The 26,792-nt window shown below is 37.3% G+C and overlaps 6 protein-coding genes across 10 annotated transcripts; 2 read left to right on the top strand and 4 right to left on the bottom strand.

The window, feature by feature from the left end:
- Positions 1-1,084: 1,084 nt before the first annotated feature.
- LOC140791543 (double-stranded RNA-binding protein 2-like) lies at positions 1,085-6,134 on the bottom strand. Of its 3 annotated transcripts, none has more exons than XM_073142167.1 (5): positions 5,882-6,134; positions 5,431-5,538; positions 5,023-5,270; positions 3,635-3,854; positions 1,085-2,556 (listed from the first exon to the last, which is right to left on the bottom strand). In XM_073142167.1, exons 3-5 carry the CDS (start codon positions 5,266-5,268, stop codon positions 1,289-1,291), a joined length of 1,734 nt encoding a protein of 577 aa, XP_072998268.1. In that variant the 5' UTR covers positions 5,269-5,270; positions 5,431-5,538; positions 5,882-6,134; the 3' UTR covers positions 1,085-1,288. The 3 variants fall into 3 exon arrangements, with proteins under 3 accessions (XP_072998268.1, XP_072998269.1, XP_072998271.1); XM_073142168.1 differs by lacking the exon at positions 5,882-6,134 and adding an exon at positions 5,645-5,793; XM_073142170.1 differs by lacking the exon at positions 5,431-5,538 and having other exon boundaries at positions 5,882-6,048.
- An 882-nt stretch (positions 6,135-7,016) lies between these two features.
- LOC140791248 (uncharacterized) lies at positions 7,017-10,389 on the bottom strand. 3 transcript variants are annotated; one of them, XM_073141710.1, is made up of 4 exons: positions 10,067-10,383; positions 8,190-8,299; positions 7,560-7,856; positions 7,017-7,485 (listed from the first exon to the last, which is right to left on the bottom strand). In XM_073141710.1, exons 1-3 carry the CDS (start codon positions 10,233-10,235, stop codon positions 7,575-7,577), a joined length of 561 nt encoding a protein of 186 aa, XP_072997811.1. In that variant the 5' UTR covers positions 10,236-10,383; the 3' UTR covers positions 7,017-7,485; positions 7,560-7,574. The 3 variants fall into 3 exon arrangements, with proteins under 3 accessions (XP_072997811.1, XP_072997810.1, XP_072997809.1); XM_073141709.1 differs by having other exon boundaries at positions 7,570-7,856; XM_073141708.1 differs by having other exon boundaries at positions 7,307-7,856; positions 10,067-10,389.
- Positions 10,390-13,760: 3,371 nt separating this feature from the next.
- LOC140790506 (CASP-like protein 1D1) lies at positions 13,761-14,850 on the bottom strand. Its single transcript, XM_073140615.1, has 3 exons — positions 14,553-14,850; positions 14,353-14,520; positions 13,761-14,244 (listed from the first exon to the last, which is right to left on the bottom strand). Exons 1-3 carry the CDS (start codon positions 14,811-14,813, stop codon positions 14,023-14,025), a joined length of 651 nt encoding a protein of 216 aa, XP_072996716.1. The 5' UTR covers positions 14,814-14,850; the 3' UTR covers positions 13,761-14,022.
- A 1,727-nt stretch (positions 14,851-16,577) lies between these two features.
- On the bottom strand, positions 16,578-17,621 carry LOC140790211 (CASP-like protein 1D1). Its single transcript, XM_073140181.1, has 3 exons — positions 17,262-17,621; positions 17,047-17,173; positions 16,578-16,954 (listed from the first exon to the last, which is right to left on the bottom strand). Exons 1-3 carry the CDS (start codon positions 17,615-17,617, stop codon positions 16,733-16,735), a joined length of 705 nt encoding a protein of 234 aa, XP_072996282.1. The 5' UTR covers positions 17,618-17,621; the 3' UTR covers positions 16,578-16,732.
- Positions 17,622-20,465: 2,844 nt separating this feature from the next.
- On the top strand, positions 20,466-22,133 carry LOC140790505 (CASP-like protein 1E1). The gene is made up of 2 exons (XM_073140614.1): positions 20,466-20,734; positions 21,794-22,133. The coding sequence occupies exons 1-2, from the start codon at positions 20,466-20,468 to the stop codon at positions 22,131-22,133; spliced, it is 609 nt and encodes a 202-aa protein (XP_072996715.1).
- Positions 22,134-24,813: 2,680 nt separating this feature from the next.
- On the top strand, positions 24,814-25,669 carry LOC140790504 (CASP-like protein 1E1). The gene is made up of 2 exons (XM_073140613.1): positions 24,814-25,067; positions 25,351-25,669. Exons 1-2 carry the CDS (start codon positions 24,814-24,816, stop codon positions 25,667-25,669), a joined length of 573 nt encoding a protein of 190 aa, XP_072996714.1.
- The last annotated feature ends 1,123 nt before the right edge of the window (positions 25,670-26,792 follow it).

Genomic DNA, 26,792 nt, shown 5'->3' with positions numbered 1-26,792 from the left:
TATTATCTTTGGCAATTTAACACCTATATATTTCCCTAAAAAAAAATAATCATTTATATATTTATCTGCCCTCTTATCCACTATTACAGTTAAGGAATTGGATTTAAAAAAAATTCCTTGATATATCCTTTTTAATGGGACTATTCATGTCTTTTGTCTGCCCTCTTATCTCTGCTAATGCTGCCTCTGGAAATTATCTACCAGAATAAAGAGGCCATCTAATATTAGGTAAGTAAATGGGATGTCTCGTATAAACATTAATGACCTACAATTGACCCTCTTTTTGTTTAATATTTCTTGTATAAAAATTACAATTTTAATACCAGGTTTTAAGTATTTACGAAATTAAGTTTCTCTCTCCAGTTTTAGGGGTTTTCTTTCTAGTATATATTTTTTTTCGAAGTTCTTACGGACTTTTAATATTTAAAAAGGTTGGGAGTTTCAGTGGTTTTAATTGAAATTAACACGGTTGTTCCTTTTCTAAATTTAAATTTATAAATACTTTGAACCCACTATTCAAAATATTTTTTATTAAAATAATACTAAATCTAAATAAAAAAATTGAGATTATTAGATGGGCTCATATTGTATGAGCATTCCCAGGTTTAAATTCCAGCGGTTAACTAGGAAATATCATTAAGTTCCAAATTCTCTAAAAAAGAAAAGAAGAATTATTTACAGGAGTTCTTTCACTACATTCCGTAGGGCACGATCGACATACAGAAAAAAAAAAAAATTGAATGGTGTTTATTATCATTTTAGATAGCCTATCGAGTAGTCTTATACACTCATACAAATTCTAGTATACATTTACTTCCAACCATAAGGAGACTGCCGTTTTCTCAACATACAGGAAGAAAAAAGAAAGAAAGAAAAAGATTTTAATTGGGGTTTAACGCCCCCAATTTTTTTTTCTCTAAAAGAAAAGAAAAGATAGGAAAAGAAAAGGAGTAATCTTGAATTCAAAAGAGATGAAAAAAAAGGGAAAGAAGAAAAAAAAAAATTTGCCTCACAATTTTCCTTCTCTTCTTTCAGATCCTAAAATTCGATATCGCGACACCAGTTGCAAGCACCTTAACAAAGGTTTTATGGTAAATCCCGAGGGAAGTGTTCTCATTTATTTTCTTAATTCTAACAAGAAACGAATTCAATGACTTAAATATAATACCGTTATCATAACATTCACTAGGTCCTAGCTATCTATTTTAATGTTTACTAGGAGATATAACAGCAACTAGAAATGTGGTATGCCTTAAAAACTGTAGGTACATATTACCAGTGTGGTTTCTCATATCTGTAGCTCATTGAGCTTGGAGTTCAACACTCCAGTACCTTCCATTTCCTGGCTAACTACCTGGCTCGACTCTGGTTTCCTCTCAGGTGGAGCTGAGCAGACTGGCACTACTGATCTCATACGAACAGCTGGAGCAGTAAAGTAGGCGGGAGCTGCACCAGTGTTGTTCACAGCTCCAGGCCTCGCAGAGCACACAGGAATAGCAGTTCGGATCGTTACAGGGGCCGCCAATGATGGGGCTCGGGGCTTCAACACATCTGTTCTGGAACCTGAAGAGGCCATATGAAGAGGCCTACACCCCCTAAGAAGATTAGCAGAATTCACTGGAGGTGGATTATTTACATGGATAGACTGGTTCAGATCAAAGTTTTGTTGTGAAAGTAGAGGACGCCAGTGGTTTGATGACCTAGACCTAAATGATGATCCAGGCAGCTCTTCGAGTTGCTTCCTTTGCTTCCCTTCCATTTGCTGCTGACTTTCCTGATGTATTTTAACAGAAGCCTTCTCCTGAATGATTGATGGGCAGCAAGAAGCTTGCTTGAAGCCAGAGGGAGCCCTTTTAGTTTCTGTCTCAGGGGAGTCTTCTGTGCTAGCCCCAGAATCATTCTTATTTGTATCTTCATGTTGTTCAGGTGGAAGACAAGAAACTGTAGTATCGCATGGATTGAATAGTGTTGTTTCTCGAAGATTGGACCACTCCTTACTTTTCCTGTGGTTTTGTTCCTCACTTAGCTCCTGTATTGTCAACTGGGATTGATTTCTCGGTGAAGTGTATGTGGAATAGTCTGGGTACCTTGGCAGGCAAGGAACAGATTCTGCGACAAAAGGTAGACGACTAACTGGGTCTTGATCAACTGATGGAAAGAGTTGGCCAGGAGGTGGCGAATACATAGTCTGTAGAATTGGGAGAAATCTAGGATCCATGGGTGGTGGAGCTGGTAGTGTCAACAAATGAGTCGGCTGTTGAGATGCCTGTATTTGCTGCCACATTTGGTACATTGCATACTCAGGTGAAAAATTTGTGTGTGCCCAACTTTGGAAGGGTAAAGAATAAAATGGGAGAATTGCTGCAGGAGCCACAGTTCTTTGAATACGCGCTGATCTGTGACGACTCTGCTGCGGGTTATTCTGAGAAGGTCGTTTGTCTCCATCAGGTAGCTGCAAGCTTGCAAGCACACGAGCAATAATGACCTGCTCCTGCACCTCACTGCCTTCATGCTCCAATAGTGAAGTTGAGGAGGAAGAAGGGCCCAAATGTGGCACTGCAAATAGAAGTCAATTAAGACATGCACCAATTTTCAAGAGTGATGAACAAATATAAATGAACTGTGATCAGATTATGGAACATAAATTACTTTGTGTTCAAGAAGAGTTCAGCATTCTATCATTTTTAGTTCAAGAGTTCAGCATTCTATCATTAAACATACACTAAATGACGATATAAAGACTCATAAGACATCCTCACTTTCCAAGGCCACACTAAAGAAGATGACAAGGAAAAATATGACATAACCGTACATAAAATATTCCCACTTGGTGATGACAATGGACCCTGATAGCTCACCACTCTGATTGAAGTCTCCCCCATTTATTAGATTTGATCCTAAAAAATACAACTTAGCTGCATATTCGGATTTAGATCTGGGTGCCGGAAATATGCAGTATATATACTGTACTGCAGCCTGATATCTGAGGTGCAGATCATAGTCGGATCGTAAAGTACTATGGAAGCATGGCATTTGGGACCCAAGACGTGTTACAAAGTTCCATCTGCAACTAGACATCATCAGGTGTCATGCTAATAGTAGGAAGTATTGAATCTGAGATGGTTATAATACTACTTTTATCTGGAATCCCCAGCGACTGTCTTCCCAGGCCTTCATCTAAACATTTATACTGGTATCATGCACAGAGGCGGCGAATATTGGTTCACATCCCTCTAAATCATAGTTCGCCATGATCAGAAATAGGTGCCCATCAGAAATTTCATTGCTCCATAAAATTTTTAGGAGAAAATGAATTTTTTTTTAAGGAAGATATATATCACAAGTTCCTATTTGAAATATAAATATCATAACCAGTCGTATGTAAGAGTTGCACACTTCAATAAACCACCCAGATAGATCCTAAGACAGCACCTTAAGAATTTAATGACACAAGAACTTTCTTCAAGCTTGAGCCAAATTTGCAATGAATTAAGATTATTGTGTTCTTAGAATTTGACTCAGTTCAGTTTCTCTTACCTTAAAGAAGACACTCTTTTAGCTCCGTAATTGTTTTCAAAGCATTATATAAAGTATAGAGAAGAATATGATCTTCAGAAACAAAATGTAATCTTACATTGCTTCAATGCAGACCAGGCGGCCATGGCAGCATTCTTTTCAGCCTGCTTCTTTGTCTTCGAAGGATCTCCAGTAAAGCTCATCCCGGCAAGCTCAACTGTGCATACGAAGACAGGTGTGTGACCTGGTCCAGATCGAATAGTTGTATAAACAGGTAACTTTAACCCAGCTCTGTGAGCAGTTTCTTGAAGTAAATTCTTGTAAATTCCAGTCTCATCCTGTGGGTTTAGATAAAAATGTTAACAGAAGGTCACTAACACAATAGCTATCAGAGTCAATCGCAAGCTTCATGGTATTGTTCATGTTACAATCTCTTAAATAAAAGGAGCGCTAAGGAAGAATAAATGCAACAGCAGTTCAGCAATAACACTATGAATAGGCAGAGCACAAAATGAAAGCAATGTTGTATTGAAAATGGTGCTTAAAGGATCAAGCACATTGCAGGAAGCATGCAAAATGTCCAACAAAATAAAAGGATTAAACAAGGTTACTGCTTAAATGAAGGAATATGGAGACAAAAAAAATGATAATTTTACCCAGATAAATCACCATAACAAAGAACCCTTGAGAAAGGGTTGAAAGGGGGTGTTGATACTGAGAAGTTCTTCTTAACCTATCTAATCGAATTCTTTACCAAAACTGATTACATGAGATAACAGTCATATAAACCAAGTTACATCTCAATTACAACTTATGAGTTCCAGCTAAAGCCTAGAAAAATTATCAACAAGACTCCAATGGATCGCTTATGTTTATGTCTTCATTAGAGGAAGAAGAAGAAACTAGAGATATGTTTCAACGGAAAACCAACCTCAACACCAACTTTATCACATGGTATAGAAATCAAAGGAAAGAAAAACATTACCATTGTCAATTCTTTGGTACACAGAATATACATGAAAGATATCCAGATAATTTTCCTATGCCAGCGATATTTTCGGTGCAATATAATATATCCATATCATTTTCCATAAGTCAAGATGCATCTTTAATGTACTGGAATTGCCAGTAACCACCAAGACACTTCACTAATTTTGTTTTAAACAAAGATACTTAACTAATGTTACCTGCACCCTTTCGTATGAGATTCCTTAGGATTTTCAGTACTATTTTGACAGTTCTTTACCAGAGGAAACAGAATGTCTTGTAGTTAGACAACATATCTTCTTCTTAATAATTGCATACTGTACGGTTACGAACTCTAAATTCTCAAATCAACTGGAAACAATAAAGAAGGGGCTTTCTACAAATAAAGCCCTAAATGAAGAACATCAAATCTTGTCTTTTAATTTCTATGCATCGAGCCGGTTGTGGTACAAAATAAAGAAGCCACTTAAAGTCAAATAAAAATAGCATTTCTAAAAGTAACATCTGGCATTCCATTACCAGAACTTTTGCAGCAAGTGATCTGGAAGGTCCCCTCTTCGAGAGTGTATTCAGAGCTACCTCCGCTGCAGCATGCTCTGCCTGCCGCAGTGTAGAACAAAACGCCGGGCTCTCAAATATCTCGCCATTAAAATTAACAGTAGCCTTGAACCTTGGAGCATGATCTGGCCCTTCCCTTACACAGGCATAGGATGGCAAATTGAAGCAGCTTCTTTGAGCAAGTTCTTGAAGCTGGTTCTTAAACATGCCTGCACCCAATCAACCGGATAAATATTTTTCAAAACACTATCTTCCCAGTAATTTCAATATGATTACTACACTAACATACAAAAAGTACATTTTGGCTAATTTAAAATTCAAGGGATCATCTTAAAGTCTACATAGAGAAGAAACGGAAGAATGAAGTACCTCCAATAGGGCAAATTAAAGACTCAAAAGAACTTTTAGAGACCACCAATCACCATAGCTCTTCTAGCTCACAGAGCTTCGCAATGAAATCCAGGGGCAAATTTCAACCTAAGAGGCACAACAGTAAGGAACCCATAAATCGAAAACTGCGAAACCGAATAACAACTCAACAAGGAATGAAATTGAACAAAACAATCAATTGTGCATATTCTACCAAATCCTATTTGGGATCACTACTTCCTCAAACTAGCCCCAGATCCTTTGATCAAATTATATAGAAAAAACTACGAGAACCCATTCAATGGGCTTCCTGGAACAACAGAAAAGAAAGACCCACGAACTCATCGAATCGCCCAAACAAACAAAACCCAACTTGGAAATTGATAAGGAAGTAGGCAAAAAGCACTAGAAAAAGGCGATTATATCAACAAAACCTGAAGTGGGTACTTACCCAAGTGCCAAAAGCAGGTGGATTCCACCTCGGTAGTAGCAGGAGATCGCCACCGTATACGAGTAGCGCAAAATCGAGAAGCGAAGAGAACTGAGAGAGAGAGACAGAGAGAATGAGACCTTTTTTTTTTATTTTTTATTCTTCTCTCTCTCTCTTTTCTCTTTTCTCTTTGTTTTTTTCTCCTCCTATCTTCTCGTTTTCTAACTGCTTGGCTTGCCGATTCTACTCTAGATCAATTGCCGACTCCATCACTAATGATAATGGCACGCAGACTTCTCTTTTAACATCATTACCATCTCCCTTCACTCATTAGTCCCATAAAAATATATGATAAAAGTAAGGTCGGAAATGAAATTTGCCCATTACTCGAAAATTTATAAAATTAAAAATAGGACATTTGCACAAAGATTTCTTAAATTTTAGTAATAACCGCGTTTAGGGTTTTAGAAACCGAGTGCGTATTATTTACGTAAAAGATCTTTTTTTATTCAAATAGGTTGTGAAAATTTTACAAGTCTTTTAAATAGTTAGTTGCTTTTGTCTGTAAGTTTAGAGGAAAATAAGGATTTTTTGCTAATAAAATTAAGAGTAAATTATAGTTTGCTCCTCAATACTTTGGTCTAATTTGAACTTCCCTATTATTATTATTATTATTTAAACTTAAGCACTTAATTCTTCTATGATCTATTAGCTAGCTGTTCATGAGAATTTAAAAAGACTTAATTAGCCTCACAAAAATAAAGTTTGATTTGATGATGATAGAAATAATTTGTTCATTTAGCAAATTGCAATGAGGAGCAAACTAATAATTATAAGCTTAAGTTTGAAGTACATGGATATAAGCTAAAATCAAAACAAGGAGAGTAAAATATAATTTGCCTTAAAATTAAATAAATTTTAAAGAGAAACGAATATACTGAAAAGATATCTGAATTATAATGTTGTTAGAAGATAGTGTAAAATGGAACTTTGTCTAAATCAATATGACTGGCCCTATCCTATCTGTATCTACAATAATTTTCTTCTTACTAACCCAATCATCAAATTCCAAATAAAATGCAAGCATAGTTGAAAGTGCACCAAAAATTCCAGATGATGAATTCAATCTGGAGCTCATACTAGGAATAATTGAACATATATGAAATTGATATGATTGCATTGTAAGAACTAGAAGTATCTCAGTTACAAACTTACCTATTTGACAATAGAATCAGCCATTGTTTCTAAGTACCAAATCAAATGTCAGTACATTGCCATAAGAAACTTCCACAGAATGGTTCCTTAAGCAATCATATTTAACTGTCAAACTTTTGCCATAGAAATCAACAGCCATAATTTTGAGTTCAAATTCACCCATCCAATGTTCATCAAGAAAGCTTAAGCCTTCTGAAGAATATTTTGCAATACTCTTGTATACTTCGATAATAGACTTAAAGCTCCCCAAATAAAAGAAGCCCTTCCCTTCATTTTTCTTTAACCTACAACAAAAAAAAAAGAATTCCCAAAAAGAATTGGAAGTGCAGATCATAACACATTCTGGTTGAGATCCATATCCCTCCCACGGTCCCACCAGAAGTAGCCAGCACTGGTCAAGTAAATGTGATCTATGAAAAAAGAAAAGCAAATTAGAGAATTCATATTACCATACATTACACCAATTTTCATTGAGAAAAGATACTTTTACAAACTTGACTCAATTCTTTGAACTTTCTATCAGACCCTCCAAGAGGTGCTCAATCCTGTATTTCATGACAGGCTGGCCTGATCTGGTTTTCTTAAACATTCTCTCCCTCAAGGCCTTCCGTTTTGCTTCAGCTTTGGCTTTCTCCTCTCTTCTTGCTTGAATCATTGCCTCTCTCTCCATCTTGGCTTTCTCATCTTCTGCCCGTTTCTTCTCATATTCTTCTCTCAAGGTTTGCAAATTTTGCTTCTTCTTTTTACTTGGCTTCCGTACATTTTCTGTATTATTACCCTCCTGGAACGCAAAAGTAAGACATCAGTGAACTTGCTTGTCCCAGTATTATGGTTCCATGGAAAAGAATGCATATCCCAAACATGCAAATAATCACAGTTTCTTTTCTGATAGAGCAAGTTGTGGAGGAAAAAACAAAAACAAACATGAAAATCATGCCCGAAGAGAAAAGGAGAGCTTTTGTTTCAACTTTGGCTGCAGAGTCGTAAGTCTCTGCTAACTTGAAATGATATTATGCTAATTAACCCCAAATAGGTGCTCATTGTTCAATCTGATAAGTTGAGCAGTGTCAAAATACACTAGAAAATGCAAGAGTTCTAGAGAGGAGAAACAAACCTCATGATTTGGAACTGTCAGATAATGGACACCAGGCTGCCTTTGGTTCTTCACTGTTCTTTTGTACTTGCTCACAAATTTGGCATTTTTGTAAAATTCTCTTTGCTTTTCTGCAAAACAGAAATTACTAAAATTAGTTATTTGGGATTTATCTTTTCAGACATGGGAGAAGAGAAGTAATAATCAAGCAAAGAACTTTTTGTTGTCTTGTCTCATGCTTACTCTCCAGTAATAAAGAAGGTCCAAAAAGGGTACTCCTACAAGTGATTTCTCTCTCTCTCTCTCTCTCTCTCTCTCTCTCTCTCTCTCTCTCTATATATATATATATATATATATAAAGTTAATAACAGATGTAGAGAATGATACAATTGCAAAAATCAAAGTTATATGAGGATGTATTTAGATTTGAGAAGAGATCGAAACAATCTTTTCAAGGAGAGAACGTTGAAAGCACAAAACTCTAGGAGGAAGCATTTATATTTATATTAGATCAACTTAGCACAGATCAGGGTGTGTTTCAAGTAAGTAAATGAAACAGGCATACAATCTATAGGATGACAAAATAATCACATAGATACTACAGAGACATGAATCAAATATTCAATTTCTGAACTCATAAAGAAGTCAATAAAGGTCATGCATTATCTCCTTATATCTAGTATAACTGGAAACAAGTCACTTAAATCTACCAAGTGCCAACTATAAAGCATAAATCTAATGACACTTATGGATCATATTTTATGCAAGGTCAAGAATAAATATAAATAACCAGGCTCATATTTGGGTGCTAGGCTGACTATTAGAACACTTGGCATTGACATGGAGTTATCAACCAAGTAATAAAATACTTTTGTCCATTCAATACAACCACATGAAGATACTGCTCTACTCTCAAGTTGGACAGTAAACTACTGGATTTTAAACTACTTAATCACTACCTTGGTACAAATTTTATAAATTTATCATGCTATACCGCTGGCTTAAAATTTACTTCTCTCTCTTCTTTGTGTTGTAATTGCAAGTATGCCTTTTCAGTTGAACCCTTCTTCCTATGGAGGAAGTGAAGACAATGAAGCTGGGCTCAGTAACACAAAGGAGAACACACTATAGAGGACTGCATATGAAAGACTCCTCTTCCAAGGAAAAAAAAAAGAGAATCGGGATTATGTAAAAAAGGAAGAAAACAAAAATTATGAGAACAATTATTAAGAAAATGGATCACCAACCAACCTCCCAAGGATTGTCCTAGAAGTACAAAAAAAAGTGCAAGTCCTAATGTATATTTCAATCGCTTACTTGATTGAGATGTAACTAGGCAGACAAAATGGATACCAAAGATCTAGCACTCAGACCCAAGATCAGTTTTTATTGGCCTGCAAGAATGCGACTCCGACTCGCTGTTAACGATTAAGTTCAAAATCAAAAGCACAACATATATCCAACTGCTTGGATACATATCCGGGGAAAGTAAGACGCGAGTATCACAATACTTAGAGGTCTTGAATCTGTTTACTGCAAGCAAGAATAGGGAAGCTGAGGAATTCCCCGAGGAAGGAGACAGCCTTTGAGAATAGTGGAACTACAATTCAACCACCCTTTCTCAATAAAGGACGGCATTACTTCTCTAGAATCTGGAAAACTAAGCAACCAAAAAAAAAACAAAATGCTTACCCAAAAAAATTCAATCATTTTCACTAAACAAATCACAAAAACCGATCTTTTTTCACTTCCTGATCGCAACATCCAATAGAAACAATCGCATGTGTATATCCCCAAATCCTTCAAACGACCTAAATAGATCAAAATCCAACAAAACAAAAGGCTAAATTCAAATGGGTACTTGATCAACACGGGATCGATTTAAGTGGGTATCTTACTGATGATGGAAGGATTGTATCCCGATGGATTGGACTTGGCATTGGCGAAGGATTCAAGGGAAAGCCCTTTCCCTCCCAACCGCTGCTCGTTCCTCCTCCTGTTCCTCTTGTTCCACTTGCTCTTCTTAATTCCACCGTCCCCGTCGTCCTCGATAGCTCGAGCCTTCATCTCTCTCTCTCTCTCTCTCTGCCAGTTGAACGCGATTGGAGCTGGGAAAAGGAGGCGCCTTTGCCCGGCGCGATAAAACCCTAGCTCTTCTTGGTAAAGCGGGCCTAGTCTACTCTTTATCCGAGTTCAGAAAGGATACGTCACATCTGTGGGCTTGAATCCGAACACTAATCCGCATTCTTGAGGACAAAGGAGAATAATTTAGTGATTATTTTATCCTAAAACAAACACACAAATTTTGTTATTTTGTTCATAATCTATAATAACATAAAAGTTGCGATGAAAAGGATTAAAGTTTCACACATTATTCTAAAAAAAATTAGGCTCTGCCGGATTGGAATGTGGTCGAATTTAATTTCAGGGCGAGCTCTAGATAAAACTCAGTTTATTAGTATTATTAATATGTAATAAATAAGATGCAATATGATTACAATTATTAAATATCACAATTACGATAACTCATCCCCTCACAGTGGACAAGTATCCTCAATTTATAATTCATCCAAATGCATTCACTATTAAACATCCCATCCCATCCCATCCCATCCCAACCTCCACTGGAGTTCATAAACCTCCTAAATGAAGAAACTCCCGCCATACTTCTTAACCGCCGCTCTGCTGTCAATGACCTCCTCCTTCTTCCTCGCCGGAATCACACTCGGCGCCGACTCCTTCAGCTGACCCACAGCAGCGCCTACGTCATTGGTGACCCTACCGAGTTGCCTCTCCGGCTGCACCATCCCATAGCCGGCACCGCCGCCGTTGCTGCGGCCTCGCCACGCCCACACCCCGGTTGCCTCCGCCGCCGCTTTATTCTTCTCTTCCGACGGCAAACCCTCCGCCGCAAACCTTCCGGGCCGAAACATGCCTCCGGGCAACCCGCTCCTGCGCCCGCTCTCACTAGCCTCACTCTGAGCGCTGCTGCTGTGGAACTCTTGAGTAACTCTCGCCGGGTTCTTTTCATGCATGCGCTCGTTCTGAATGCACCTACCGTTCCCGCCGGCGTTGCGGTACTGGAAGATGGCAGGGATGGCCTTGCCGTCGCTGCCTATGATGACCGGCCTGCAGATATGGTCACGGTGGATCTCAGGCTTAGGGGAGGGTAAATACGAGGTATAGCTCCACGTATTGGTATCAACTTCTTCGTCGGTGAGTCCCCAGGATTGGAACCGGCGGCTAAACCGAGGCTTGACGTTGTTAGAACCGGTGGTATACATGTCTTAGTAATAGTGCTTGAGATGGTACTAGTATATGGGCTTTGGCTTCCTTCTTATATATGTATATAGAACGAAGAATATTGATATCTTTCTTTGAAGAATGTTGAGTGAGGGAAGTGGGAGGAATCGCATTCTAAGCTGGGCGGAGTGGATCACATGAAGTGCAATGGAGAACAAATTCTTTTTCCTTTTCTTCCCTTTTTAGGAGATGAGCATCTAACGATGACGGAAGTGGTGTTGAGAGGAATTTCTTCCATGCAGACATTAGAAGGAAGCTATTATGAAAGGAATCGTCTGATTTTCAAAGTGATGAATTTAGTTTTCCTCATTGTGCACGAGTTTTTCATCAATCCTAAGGTCTTGACATTACAGGATTTACACAATTTTGTTGGTGTTTGTTTGGTGACAAATGATTTAATTTTTACTTCTAATTCTCCTCCCTTCATCCAAAAAATTCTATTTGGTATCAATCAACAATGAATTCTAGTAACTTTAGTAGATAAAAGTCATAGAATCGACTCCAATCACACATAATTATTGTGAAAAAAATTACTTGATAATTCGGTGACTCGACTCAGTTGTTTCCGTTAATAATTGCAATGATGCAATTGTATGTATTGATCCAATATAGCGAGGGAAATGAATTTTGGAAGTGAAATTATTTAGAAAAGTCGTATTCATGACTTATTAGTATATAGCAAAAAATTGAATACTTTCATTGAACTAGTAGTTCAGAAATCAGAGGCATTCACCTTCCCCTTCAGTTTTCCTGTCCAAATATCAGAAAATAGTAGAAAGTTGTCACCTTCTTAATTATTTTGCCAATTTTTATGAATAATTGTTAAAATAAAAGAGGATAAAGTTACTTTTATCTTACTTCCAAATACAGGCCGAAGAACTGCTAAAAAATCTTCGAAGGCATCATACTTAACCTTTTCTTTGCTTACAAACATCATCATGCCATCAGAATTAACCTGGGCCTCACCCTATCAGTTTTCTTCCTTTCACTGTCCTGCTCATCCTTTTGAATGCAACAATCATTGGACACTAAACGAGAGATGCCATTTGAGTTATCGAGTCTTTTCTTAGTCTAAGATTAAGAACAAACAAGTCTCTTTAGTCATATATATGGACAATAGGCTATCTCTTACTGATAAAGGCATACTGACAACCATTAAATACCTAACAGCTAAAAAAGTTTTACTGCACTAAACTGTACCATCAAACCTATGTTACTATCTCAATAATTCAAATCAAGACTGATAGATTTGTACTCCACTCATGTGGACCACTTCTATTTGGAACATGACCACATATGCTTGGATTAATCTATAACATTCCATTAAATTCTGTGGCAAATCATCTTTTATCTATATATCAAAATTTCTCAAAGATCTTGGAAAATTTTGGTCCTAGAACTTTGACCCTGCTGGGATGAAAAAAAAAGAGAATAATTTTCTCTCCTTTTATTTGTTTAAATGAGAGCAGAGAAGAGAAAGGGAGAGAACTAGTTTTTGACTTCTTTTCTTTTCTTTCCATTAGAGGTCTTTTTTTTTTGGTCTCTTTCTCTTCTATTCTTTCTTAAAATTTCTATCCAAACGGAAGAAAATATTTTTCTCCTCATATTTTCTCTTTTCTTCTCTCCTATTCTCTCCATTCAAACATTATATTTATGTGATCCCACTACGAGATCTGCCTCGATATTGTTCATATATAATTCTATTAGTATTCTGTAGGAGTACTGATAAATATGCCTCAGATTCATCCGATTCTATTACTCTTTCACAAATAAATTGAGTTCCAAGTTGAATTCAATTTGTTTTCTCGTGTCAAATTATCCCCTGTTTCAACTCTGTGACCTAGTCGGCCTCATATTTGACCGCCCGTATTTCCTGTTATTAAAAAAAAAATTTCATTTTTAACTTTTTCCCTTCCAGATTCATCTATATCTCCAAAAAGATTAGGATCATACAGTGTTGTGATGTCCTAACCACTGCTAATTTTACTTCTTTCTTTCTAATTATCCAATTTAGTGTCCCTAAATCTTAGCAATATCAGTCTGGTTTGGTATAACTTCATCTATTAAATTTTATCCAAATTAACAGCCATAGTAAATTGCCAAATAACCAAACTATCCCTGTTATCCTCAAAGTAGATAATATTTTTGGTTAACAGTTAACTAATCAAACCATAGAAGAAAAGTCACAAGTTCTCCTGAGATATTTTAGTGAAACAAGTCATCTTTTGGATATATATACAACCCTGGTTATCTTTGTTATCTAGACAGAAAATGACTTAGATGTGTACGTGCCAAAATACAATTCTACTAATTTTTGTTCTTTACGTAATCTACAAACTCTAATCCCAATTTCAACATCATTCTGTTTGGAAATTACAAAAGCTGCTGAAACTTTTGCATCAATTTTCCCAGCTAGACTTGACTAGAGATACCATCTCACTGTCGATAACAAATACAAACAAACTGTTACATACTATGTAACAATTAACTATGTTCATACACACTGGCACACAAGCAAACAGATGAACAAGGACTATTCACACGTCGGAGATTACCGGCTCCGGCGAAAGAGCGAGTACGACGTGACCACCACGAGGACGAGAAGGACTATCGACGCGACGAGGGAGACGGCGGCCGAGCTGCCGATTTGCCTGCAGAACTTGCCGTAGATGTTGCAAATTTTTGTCCAGCTTGTGTGAGAATTCCCCTTGAGACCGAGGTAGGCGATGGCGCCCGTTGCGCCGGTGGCGGAGGCCATGATCGCCGCCATCAACTGCGAAGAAGAGAGCATGGTTGTGTGAGATTAAAGTAGTGAAGGAAGAAAAAAAAAAAAAAGAAGTGAGGAGGTCATGAATGAGTTTTTGAGGTGTTTCTAACTCACTGCATCAAATAGAATGAGATGGAACAATGTCTTGGTAGATGGAGCTGGACTTGATATGAGCGAGCAGGAGGTGATGGCTGTGATGATGCTGTATAAAACTGTAACTGCTAGTGCTACCAGGTTTCGAGTAGTTCGTAAGATTCTGAGTTCAAATTCTATCAATAACTTCTATATAATTTTGATAAGTTCACCGGAAATTACATCAAGGCCGGCGAGTAGTTAAACTTGGCGTCGCGGCTGATGGACGTCGGAAACGGCGGCTGCAGGCCGGTGGCAAAGATCTTGGTCTGCTTGCCAGTGACGAGCACGACGAGGGCGGATACCGAGGCGGCCAGTAGGACGAGACGCAGGATGAAATCCACGCGGAAGTAGTTCGGGGGCGACGTCGGGGTGGGGGCATAGCCGGATTCTGGCAAAGTCTTGCCGGAATCCGTAGTTGGTGTCATCTCAGTGGAAGCCATGCTGGTTTGTTTCAATATATATATATATATATATATAATGGAATGGTTATGTAGTACTTATATAGATAGTGTGATGCTACTATTCCAACGTTTGAGTGGCTGGCTACACACTGCCCTTTGTGGCAGGCGTTCACTTTTGAGATACTGACAACTTAACGAGGTTTAATTTCGTGCAAGCATCCAATATGTTATTAATTTGTGGCTTTCATGCCCACACCGAGTGTGCGGCTGCTTACTTATCGTTCAATATTCATTTACACCCAGGGGGTCAATCTAGGGGGTGTAAATGACTCGAGTCTGAGTGAGCCGGTTTCTACTCAGGTTAGGTTTAAAATTTAACTTCGAACTAAAATTTTGGTCAACTCAGTTGTAGCCCAAGCTCCAAGATCCAAGCGAGCCCATTTTCAAGAGAAGTGATTATCTCCTCCTCCTCCTCGTCTTGTCGTCCCCACTGCTGCAGGAGGGAGAAGGCGGCGACGCTCATGCGGCCGTCGATGTGCCCGGAGAATAGTTTCTCGAGGCCGCGCCGGAAATTCGCCGTACGTCGACGTACAACAATCATTTTAGTAGCCAAAGCTGGAAATCGAGAAGTCACCGGGAGGAGGTAGGAGGAACTGGTTGAAAAAAAGTTACACAAGTCACAACAAACAGGTCAATCAGCGGCAGTGAGAGAGATTTAGCGTGTAAAGATGGAAGACCGATGACAGATGGAATCATGGAGGCGAGGTGTTTGTATCTATGAGGGTGGGTCCCACGGGCTATGTGTTGAACCTAACAAGGAGGAGCAGGCAGAGGTTGAGCACTTTATTTGTTTACTATGACGCAAGAACTCTTTTATCCATGTAAAATCTTCAAAAACGTATTGGAGGGTGGGATGTGTTAGTTTTTATTTCTAAAAGTTTTAAGATAATATATTTATGTACAGAATAAATCTAGTTTTATATTTTAAAAAAATAAAAATAAATATTATTTAATATAAATAATAAAATAAATATCTGTGTAAGGTTACCCCTCTCTCTTTCCTCTAAGGTACACTCGGATATCTTTGACGTTTCTCTATGAGAACGCACTCCTCTCATTCAAATAAATATTATATAAGAGAAAAATTGACGGATAAAAATAGCCAAAGCTTTCAATTTGACTTGGAATTTTATGTTGTTATTTTTTCACCAACAAAAAGGTATTTATAGGTATACGAGACAATTAATTCAAAAACTTGTAACCCAAAATAAATTTAGTCTATTAATTATTTTAAAATTACCGTTACAAAACTTTTAAAATTCATATAATATTTCAATTTTAAATTCTTTTAATTACTAATTTCAAATTAATTAAAATTTTAAAATTAACAACAGTACGACCGTCTTCTGAGGCCTTAGATTAGACCTCCATCATGAAATACTTTTTTAATGTTATATTTTAAACTGTCTCCATCTCACATTAACCGAAATCGACCAAAAGGAATCACAGGGATTGGAGGTAAGTTAGAAATTGAGCTAACGAGAGGGGATAAATTATAATTTTCCCTAAGATACTTTGGCAGAGAACAAGTGTCTTCTTTTTTAGCGGATATGAACAACTCTGGTTATCTTTGGTATGTAGGCAGAAGAGTCCCATCAATTTTTGGTCTTTACGTAATCTACAAATTCTAATCCCAATTTCAACATCATTCTTTTTTCCTTAAACTTTGGCATCATTTTCGCATCTATGCTTGACTAACGATACCATCTAATCGTCGTATATAGCTCACAATTTTCCAATCTGTAATAAAAAACGACAAACAACTGTAATATATTATGTAAAGAAAACTATGTTCATAGATACACACACACACACACACACAAACAAACGGATGAACAAGGACTAGAAGAAGAAGAAGAAGATGATGATGAAGGCTAATTCACACGTGTAAAATTAAACTATCGGCTCCGGCGAAGGAGCGAGTACGAGGAGACCACTACGAGGACGAGAAGGACGATCGACGCGACGAGGGAAACGCCGGCGGAGCTGCCGATGTGCCTGCAGAACTTGCCGTAGGTGTTGCAAATTTTTGCCCAGTTCGTGTGAGAGTTACCCTTGAGACCAAGGTAGGCAATGGCGCCGGACGTGCCGGTGGCGGAGGCCATGATCGCCGCCATCAACTGCGAAGAAGACAGTAAGGTTGTGTGAGATTAAATTCGCGGAGGAAAAGAAAAAAGAAAACTGAGGAGGCGAATAAGTTATTGAAACTCACTGCGTCAAAGAGAATGAGAAGGAACAATGCTCTGGTAGACGGAGCTGGGCTTGATATGAGCGAGCAGGAGGTGACGATCGTGGCGATGCTGTATAAAACTGTAACTGCTAGTGCTACCAGAAGATATCTGCAAGGTTTCGAGTAGTTCGTAAGATTCTGAGTTCAAATTCTATCAATAACTTCTATATAATCTTGATAAGTTCACCGGAAATTACATCAAGGCCGGCGAGTAGTTAAACTTGGCGTCGCGGCTGATGGACGTCGGAAACGGCGGCTGCAGGCCGGTGGCAAAGATCTTGGTCTGCTTGCTAGTGACGAGCACGACGAGCGCGGATACCGAGGCGGCCAGTAGGACGAGACGCAGGACGAAATCCACGCGGAAGTAGTTCGGGGGCGGCGTCGAGGCGGCGGCATAGCCGGATTCTGGCAAAGTCTTGCCGGAATCCGTAGTCGATGTCATCTCAGTGGAAGCCATGTTGGTGTAGCAAGGTATGTATGAATGAATGAGAAGACGCAATGTGAATTTTGCTATATAATGGGAATGGTTATATATATATAGTTGCATAGACATATAGTGTGAAGCTAAAATTCAAACATTTTGAATGGTAGACTGCCCTTTGGTTGAAGGCGTTCACTTTTTAATTATATTAAATTGATAGCTTAATGAGGTTTCCTACACGCATCCATTATGTTATTATAATTTGTGGCTTTCATGACCACACCAAGGACGATCTAGTTGGTAACATGGACCACTTTGCTTGCTCTGATCCGTTATCATTTAATGCATGAGAAATTAAATTTACTTCGCTCTTCTATCTCACCAACTAAAACTAATTGTACAAAATTAAGCAATAAGTAGGAGATCAAAGCATCTACGAAATAAATATATATATATCCTGTCCTTGTCAACCTTGAAACTAGTACTACTTAATTTGGAGTGTTCTCTTGAAACAATAAAGAAGTAAAACATAAATTTGTGAGAATGTAGTGTGTGAAATGCAAAGTTCCAGAAGAATTAATTATTCTCCGCGTTATCCATAGGCTATTCCCGGAGGTGCAGTTGACCAAATCAGCCAAATAAAAGCTGGGAGACGTGCAGTGTAAACAGGAATAGAATAAGAAAATACGCCGCGTGATAAGTCCGGATACGGCGACAGCTATCCATGTGAACTCGCAGACCGAGAGAGAGAGAGAGAGAGAGAGAGAGAGAGAGATTGCCTGGATAAGTATTAATTCCACAATCCTTATTCGCATTAAAGAGTTCTTGATCCGTCTCTTTGACCCCACTCTTGTATTTAGATCGTTTTGGAAGGATAACGACAAGTATAACCTTATCTTCTCGATCTTATCCGAGATCCGACGGATAAGTAGAAGACGATTTGTTAAGTTAACATCATGTGTGCATAGAATTCAGCTTTGAGTTTATATCTGATCGCAACGATGTCCAACTTTAATCAATGAAAAGTTATTGGGGGTGTGCTAATTAGTCAAACACTACTTCGTGAGAAACCATCGTTTTGTTTTGGCTTCCAATTATCTTGCTCTGTGGAAAGTAACATTCCCATATTTTGAATTGAAATAAAAAGTCTACTTTTTGAAAGCAATTAAATCCTAATGTTTGGACTCTTTTTATTCATTCATTACGTGGTTTCTCATTTGATGTTTTGCAATTAAACTTTTTCTTAGTCAAAGTTGACTATTTAAGCAACTTCTTTGGAACATGGTCAAAGCGGCGAAGGGAAGCCTATACGTAATGAGATAGTCATGGTGATCAAATGTGAATCTTTTATCTGTTGATAGAAGTAGTCAATCGCGTAATGAGATAGTTTAAACGCAAATGTCCACCTGCAGTGTTTAATTCCTCATCCTATATTAGTATTTCTCTCTCATACGCAATCTAAATATTTTTCTGATCTACTCATTTTGGTATAATAATTTTGTAGGCTCAATACCTTGTGCCTCAGCAAGAGTTTGATATCCCACGGATTAGTGGGCAGTAATCAGGGGTGAGAAAAGTTAATCTGGTTCGAGTTATAAACAGGTAAGCTCGTCTAACCTGATTATTAAATGCCCGTATTTATCATCTTTAACCTAACAATGTAACTCGATTTTAGAACGAGTTTGAATTTAGTTTAATCAGATTTTAGTTATAAATGAGTCAGTCTGTCTAATCTAATTAATAAACGAGTTGTGTTCGTGTTATTATCTCAACCCAATTAACTCGTTTATGATCCACCCGCCAGTTTATGACACTAACCTATATATCACCTTTATGACATAAAAAAACCTTATTTATAACATGTTTACAACTTGAATAAATTTATTTACAACACTAATGGATCTATTTATAACTCGAATAAACTTATACTTATGTCATTAGAAAATATGTTTATAATTCATATAATCTGTTTAATAAATTGATCATATCTGTTTTTAAAAATTTTAAACCATTTGATAAATGGGTTATTTTTATGATTGCATTATCATGACTAGACTCGAATTCGATCCAACGTCAACTCGACTAATTCGACCCGATTATTCAATCTTGACCCAACTCAACCCAACTCGGTCATACAAATCATGTTACGATCAAATGGGCTAGGCATTTTGAGCCGATCGAGTTTAAGTATTTTTTTCATAGTTCAACACACCAATCATCATCATCTCAAGGCTCGCTAAGTCTGGCCAATGATCAGCTCTAAATAGGTCCAAGGAGGTCCTTCACGGTTTCGAGCTTGGACAATTCGAACCGAGCTTAAAATATACTCGAATTGAATCTAATCAATTCAACTTGATTCGTTTAAGAGTTCTGTTCGAATTCCAATCAATTGAAAAAAAAAAAAATCCATGAATAAATCCTCACTTTCACTTGAATTATTTGAAATATTCTTAACTAAAGAGGTATCCAAACCATCTATGGGGGGCTGAGTTGACTGTTACGGATCTAATGAACTGAGTGAGTTGACTCTGACCAACTCATCACATGCCGCTGACTTCTCACTCAAAAGTCAAATCTAATTACTGTCACCCTCCACTGTAGTAAGGTCCAACAAGGAAACCTTCTCTTTAACTATTCTCGTGGCTCTGTTATTATATATGCATCGGTAATAGATCCATGCTAACCTCTGTTATTATATATACTTTTTACCTCTTTCAAAATTTTAATATGTTAAAGGTAAAAATACATCTTTTTTAAGTTGAGAGTGTAAAATATTTATTAATTTTTTTTCTCAAAATAAATAACAATAATGTCAGGTTGATAATAATTTTTATACATTTTGAAAATTTTGGGTGGCAATTATGTAAAAGTCCTTACATATAAACATCTTCCTAGATCTCTTCATCAAACTATATCTTATTACATCTCACTTCATCGTCATCTCTCTCTCTCTCTCTCTCTCTCTCTGGAAGTGATCAGAATGGAGTTCGACTTCAGGAATCATGGCTTTGATGGAACTCAGGCAGCCACGAGGCCAGTGTACAATGTAAGCAGCAAACAGCCAGGGAACTCGGTGCAAGTGATAGTCTCGTACATTTTACGAGTCACTGTCATAGTTTTGACGTTCATTTCGGCGATGGTCGTCGGCGCCGCCAGGGAAACCGTGACGTTAGTCATCACCGACCCCGACTCCGGCACGTCGGAAACCGCCTCCGGATCCGTCAAGTCCACCCACTTTGCAGCCTTCATGTACGTATAAGACTTCGTTTACATAGTTTTCTTGATTAGGAGATGCTGACATAATTTTTCGCAATTTGTACGTTTTAGTTAACACAGAAAGTTTAAGATTTGTACGTTTTTTTTTATCTTTAGTATTATTTGTTAAAATTTACTAAAATATTTTTGTACCGAATAAATAAAAACTCTAATTAATTACTTTGGCAATAGCACGTAGGAAGTATCAAGCTTGTTAATTAATGGTTATATAAATTAATGTAGATCTAAGGAGTCATTAAATAGCTAGTACTTAATGTTGAAATTAAGAGTGAATCTAAACAACTACTAAGCTAATTGTTATTTGATCATTAGAGTGAGAAATAAAATGAAAAGAAGCAGCAGTAAACTGCCGAAATGGGTTGGCTTTCAACAAATAGGAATTAGAAGTTTATAATAAAATTAAATATTTTATCATATTGTTTTGGCCACTCACAATTAATGCATGAAGCTGCCTACCTTGGAAATGATTAATAAGTATAGTGAGATTTGACTTGATATGTATACTTCGTAAACTGCACCTTGATGAATGCCATGGCATGTGACTACTACGTAAAATAATTGAGCCATAGTGGTGAAAGAGAGATCCTTTGGGAAAAGAGTTGATTTAATAGAGTAAATTCAAAAGCATTGGATCCCACTTAGTGTGGTTTTAATTTGTAAGACTTGCCATTAGTTTGATTCAAAAAAAAAAAAAAAATTCTTTTTAATTAAGGTTGAAGTAGCAATCCTTCTTAATTGTCTACTTTATAACCCTCTTATCAGTAGGAGATCAAGGTTAGAGAGACGACATGACTCAAATGAAGGAGGGCTTGATACAAATCTTAAAGTGGTATTTAGGGAGCAGAAATTGTTATGATCATAACCATCTTTTGAAAATGATAAAAAAAAAAAACCCTCATACGATTTAATTTAGTGGCTATTGTTTCTCTTTTTCAGTTATGATCTAATAAATGAATGAACTACACTCGAAGGGGCGTTTAGTTGTCTAACTTTCTCCTACTATCTATATTTCTCTCCTCGCTATTTTTCCAGGTACTTTGTAGTGGCCAATGCACTTGCCTTCTTTCACTCCATACTCTCTCTTGCAATAACCATTGCAAAGAAGAGAGGTTGCATGGCAAAACTAGAGCTCCCCCTCTCCATTGCAGACATAGTGATGCTCATCCTCCTCTTCTCCTCCAATGGAGCAGCAGCTGCAATTGCCATCATGGCTCAGGTTGGACAATCTCAACTGGGATGGGATGACATTTGCAACATAGTTGATAACTTCTGCAATCGTATCAAGGCCTCGGTCGTGTTGTCCATGCTTGCGTCCTCGGCCTATGCGTTAATAGTTATATTTGCAGTCATTGGTCTTCACAAGAGATCTTAGTAGTTTTTTCACATCATTAGTTCATCAGGAACTCTCTTAAGTACTCTATAGTTGGTTCAAAAAATTGAGAATTTTAATTGTCTTTGAAATGTGAACTTTAGATTTTTGTAGTGTTTGACTTACATGAATAATGCTTCAGAATTCTGGTGATGAGTGTTGAACTATTATCGCTGTGATAACAAACGAAACCATGAGAATTGTCTTGCAAAATTAATCGTATCTAATTGATGGAGCTTAAGAAGTATCCAATATGTATTAAGGCAAATTATATATTATTGATGTTCTTTGTAGCAAAAAGAAACCTAGATAAGTAATGATGCTGATGAGGTGAGAAGGTTTAGGATTCCATCATTTAGGTTTAATAATTACCAATTTTGTAATTCTAGGAAAGTTTTATAAATTAGCAACCTGTGGCCCATAAAATCAAGGTTAGAGTGAGCCCTAGTCCAACAGGCAGCCACAAGAGGTGGGGTTTGGCAACTCTCCACCCTCCTCGTCTTGTTTTTCCTCCACAAGAAGCAATGATGGAGAGATTTTTTTCTTTCTTTTTTACACTCTCAAGAGCAAGGGAGATCTATTATGGATCAGATCTGAGCAGATTCAAATATAAAAAAATTATAAAAATTTAGATAATGATAGCTTCACGAGATAAAATTTTAATGGCTCTAATTTCATATCAATCGTATATTTAAATGAAAAGATATAATTAAAATAGTGGATCAATGTTATAACGGAATAAAATAGTAAATATCCAACATTGCGGTGGTCATTAGAGGATGACGAACGACCAAGGGAGGTGGTGGACGGCCGTATAGTATGGTGGTTGCTGAAGGAAGGTGGTGGCTAAGATTTGAATGCTTCGAATGATTATACGATTACGACCTACTTCTATAAAGATAAAAATAATCTAACGGCTATAATAAAAATAGTAAATACGATAATAAGAAAATAACTAAATTCAATTAATTCTCAATGCTTAGATATTTGGATGAATAAAGTCCAACCCCTTTATATATAGAGGCTGAGTACAATAAGTCGTATTTAGACTTTAGTCTTAAAAACTTATACGACTCAAAGTAGGATTTGCCTTAAAGATTTACATGACTTAATTGAATTTGCCTTAGTGACTTACATAACTTAATTGAACTTGTCTTAATAGTTTACATGACTTAATTAGACTTGTCTTAAAGACTTACATAAGCATGAATCAATTAAAAGATAAATAGACTCGATCCATCGAGCCTAATATTTTCATGATGCGATCCAATCTAAGTCGGTTAGCATTAAGAACCGATCTAATTTTTTTTCAATGTTAAACGCATACAAAACTTATCAAATAATCATTTAAATAACATATTAGTTTACAAAAGCGATTTATTGATGGTCTATAGTGATCTGGCTTGCTAGAATATGCAATTCACTATTTTTCATAATTGGTTGACATAAGAAATTGTCCAAAAACAAGATACACATATGACATAAATTGTCGAAAAAGAAAAGGATGTATTATTATAACATGTGAATGAATTGATTGATATAAGAAACATCTTAACCTTTGTTTCTTTATTCTTGTATGCACTCTCATGTTTCATTTAGCTAATAAAGTATCCTATATAGGTACCTTTTGGTATCTTTCAAATTAACGAAAGAATTGGTTGATGTAAGATAATGGGTCGATCATGGACCTATACGCTTAAGAAGCCATTGTTAGCGACGCCTAAGTAACATTATTTATCTCTTCATGGATGCCCGTTATGTCACACTTTGTTGAGTCCCACTAATACTATTCTATATATATGGAGTAAATCTAGTACTACATAACCAACACAAACCTTGTTAGCTCAGAACAAAAGTGCAAAGTGTTGTAATCATGGAACCCCACCAAGAGCCGTATCGATCCCTATATATATATATTGACAACATTATCTAATCAAACTTAGCCAATGTCACAAAAAGTCAAAATATATAGCTCTCAAAACACCATCATAAAAGATGCATCTTCGTCACTCAAAAAGTCACAATCCATTTAATTAGACCCACTTTTGGATGGTTAGAATTACTGTCTGAAAACTTGTCTTTCTCTTCTAAATTTTTCGTAGAACATTTATAAAGCTTGTGCATATATTGGTTTGTAATAAGAATTCTAGGCATTTTCACGTACTTATTGTATTTTGAAACATATTATCAGTTGCATAAAATCGTACATTATCCGTAAAATTCTTGTTGAGAATAACAAGTACATATATATTAGCAACGACGTATGACATTAGGAGACCTTTGACAAGTGAAAGGTCGTGAGTGCAAGTGCACCCAAAGATAACACACACTAACTGCAACATGCCATCTAAATTAATCCTAAGCAAAAACTCTCAAATCCATTTGAAACCTACAACTAAAATTAATCAATATACGTGCTCCCCCACTCCCATTCTTGTCCTTTAGGAATCCACAAAGCACACGCCCATTGACTTTGTTACATATAAATAGCTCCTCATACAAGAGTATATCTTCTCAACTACTAGTACTACAACAATACTCTCTCTCTCTCTCTCTCTCTCTCTCTCTCTCTCTCTCTCTCTCTCTCTCTCTCTCTCTCTCTCTCTCTCTCTCTCTCTCTCTCTCTCTCTCTCTCTCTCTCTCTATATATATATATATATCCTGTGTGTGTGTGTTTGTGTATATGGAAAGGGGCTATCAAACTAACCCTAACTATCCTGTGGCTCCACCTCCAACCACGGCCGGCAATCATGTTAATTTTGGAGCTCAAGCATCTGTGGGTCAGGGGAACAACTTCCCCCCGCCGCCGTCGTCGAACTTGCTTGGTAACGTCCTTCGGGGCGTCCCCATTCTTCTGACATTCCTCGCGGCGGTCCTCATGGGCTCGGCCAAGGATAGCAAGGCCCTAGTGAAGTCGACTGATTCCTCTGCACTAGTGTATGTATATCTATATATATATTCTTCTCCTACATCCCTTTTTGACACGAACTCGAGGCATTTAAATGAATCGTAGTTGTGTATATCGATGGATTCTGGTCATAAACGGACCAATCTGGTGGAGACTCCATTTCTTTGCTCTCTCCCTCTCTCTCTCTCTCTCTCTTTTATATATACATAGTCAAGAAAGCTGTTACTCTTAAATAACAAAAAAAAAAAATCTTCTACTTTAGACTTCAAAATCTAAAGCTCCTTTCCTTTGCTTTCTTGTATATATATGCAGGTACTTCACAGTTATAAACTCCCTTGTATGTGTATACTCTGTGGGTTCACTCATTGTAACCATAGCCGGAGGTTCGCCATTGGAAACGCTAATCTCCATTGCGGACTTGATCGTTCTCACCTTCCTCTTCACATGCAATGGAGCAGCAAGTGCAATAAGCGTCATTCTTAATAGTGAACGCTATGAGGGGATTAGCACTTGTGCACTACTTCACCGTTACTGCTCGCAAATCAAGGCTGCCATCGTCTTCTCAATGTTTGCCTCCATAGCTTACCTCCTGTTGATCATCATGATACTTCTCAGGAATCGTGGCCTTTAAACCATCATTTTGGCCTTCGATCTTAAGTGTGTACGTGCTGATGTGATCTTTGTAATAGGTTTGTTCGTTTGTTCTTGCCGGGGTTTTGCTCATTTGGAATGGAATAAATTAATGGTTACGTTGTATTAGAGCGGTGTTAATTTAAGTTTATGCTTCTATGTACAAGTTATCTCATGCAATCAATTAAAAGACCTATTTTGAATAAAAGCTCGCTATGAAGTGCAGTAATAACATAATTACTGCCGTGAAAAACTACATTATCAATAAGAAGAATTCTCTTAAATTACAAAATTATTTTTTTACTAGTAAACCCTTTGAGAATAGCTTACCAGAACTCACTAATGCTGATATAAATGCCAACGCATAAGTTACACCAATAGGATGACCGTGATTATTGTTATGCAAAATACCTAAATGGGTGAAGGAAGCGGAAGCAAGACCTTTCACCCCCAAATAGCCCAAATAGAAATAGTGAAAGAAAACCAATGCAATGCTTAGAAAACTCTAAATAGAGGTTAACGGTAATAAATAAAGTTCTAAGCAAATTCTAATCACGGATTAACACCCTAATGCAAGCAATCACCAATAATAGAAACAATGGAGACAATAGAGAGAGAGAGACTAGATTTATGTGGTTCAGCAATATGCCTACGTCTACGGGCGAATCAATCTTCTTCACTATGTAAATCCCTCACTTACGAAGAGTTTAACAACTCTAATCACTCTCAATACAATGGTGACTCAATCCTCATAAATGTTCTTCCAACTACCAACCCTAAAAAAACCCTCTTTAGTATTTATAGTCAGGTTCAGATTTGGAGATTTTGTATGTCGCATTCGAACGCCCTCGGGGGCGCATTTGAACGCGTCCAATATCAATATAGCAGGAACGAAAGGGGCGTTTGAACGTAGGAGGGGGCCGTTCGAACGCCTGTAGAAACAGCTGCTCTTGCGTTGACCCGCATTAGAACACGGCTGGGGCCATTTGAACGCCTACATATCAGACTGCTCTCTGTCTGGAGCTTGGTTCGAATGCCCCAAGGGCCCATTTGAACGCGCGGCACAGAAATACTGATTCATGCTGAAAATTTGCTGAAACTAAATTTAAGCCTATTTTTAGCAA

The sequence above is a fragment of the Typha latifolia genome, chromosome 6, assembly GCF_019914945.1.
Source record: "Typha latifolia isolate L0001 chromosome 6, TyphaL0001v2, whole genome shotgun sequence".
NCBI lineage: Eukaryota > Viridiplantae > Streptophyta > Magnoliopsida > Poales > Typhaceae > Typha > Typha latifolia.
This window is presented reverse-complemented; position numbering and strand designations above follow the sequence as displayed.

Coding starts and splice junctions, on each gene's coding strand:
- LOC140791543 (XM_073142167.1), bottom strand. CDS start 5,268: ATGTTTAAGAACCAGCTTCAAGAACTTGCTCAAAGAAGCTGCTTCAAT. Junction 3,855..5,022: donor CACTTGCTGCAAAAGTTCTG/GTAATGGAATGC, acceptor CTAAACCCACAG/GATGAGACTGGAATTTACAA. Junction 2,557..3,634: donor CTGGTCTGCATTGAAGCAAT/GTAAGATTACAT, acceptor TTCTATTTGCAG/TGCCACATTTGGGCCCTTCT.
- LOC140791248 (XM_073141708.1), bottom strand. CDS start 10,235: ATGAAGGCTCGAGCTATCGAGGACGACGGGGACGGTGGAATTAAGAAG. Junction 8,300..10,066: donor ATACAATCCTTCCATCATCA/GTAAGATACCCA, acceptor TCTGTTTTGCAG/AAAAGCAAAGAGAATTTTAC. Junction 7,857..8,189: donor TGACAGTTCCAAATCATGAG/GTTTGTTTCTCC, acceptor TTTGCGTTCCAG/GAGGGTAATAATACAGAAAA.
- LOC140790506 (XM_073140615.1), bottom strand. CDS start 14,813: ATGGCTTCCACTGAGATGACACCAACTACGGATTCCGGCAAGACTTTG. Junction 14,521..14,552: donor ACTACTCGCCGGCCTTGATG/TAATTTCCGGTG, acceptor AAAATTATATAG/AAGTTATTGATAGAATTTGA. Junction 14,245..14,352: donor ATCTCATTCTATTTGATGCA/GTGAGTTAGAAA, acceptor TCTTCTTCGCAG/TTGATGGCGGCGATCATGGC.
- LOC140790211 (XM_073140181.1), bottom strand. CDS start 17,617: ATGTCTATGCAACTATATATATATAACCATTCCCATTATATAGCAAAA. Junction 17,174..17,261: donor AACTACTCGCCGGCCTTGAT/GTAATTTCCGGT, acceptor GAAACCTTGCAG/ATATCTTCTGGTAGCACTAG. Junction 16,955..17,046: donor TTCTCATTCTCTTTGACGCA/GTGAGTTTCAAT, acceptor TCTTCTTCGCAG/TTGATGGCGGCGATCATGGC.
- LOC140790505 (XM_073140614.1), top strand. CDS start 20,466: ATGGAGTTCGACTTCAGGAATCATGGCTTTGATGGAACTCAGGCAGCC. Junction 20,735..21,793: donor ACCCACTTTGCAGCCTTCAT/GTACGTATAAGA, acceptor CTATTTTTCCAG/GTACTTTGTAGTGGCCAATG.
- LOC140790504 (XM_073140613.1), top strand. CDS start 24,814: ATGGAAAGGGGCTATCAAACTAACCCTAACTATCCTGTGGCTCCACCT. Junction 25,068..25,350: donor ACTGATTCCTCTGCACTAGT/GTATGTATATCT, acceptor ATATATATGCAG/GTACTTCACAGTTATAAACT.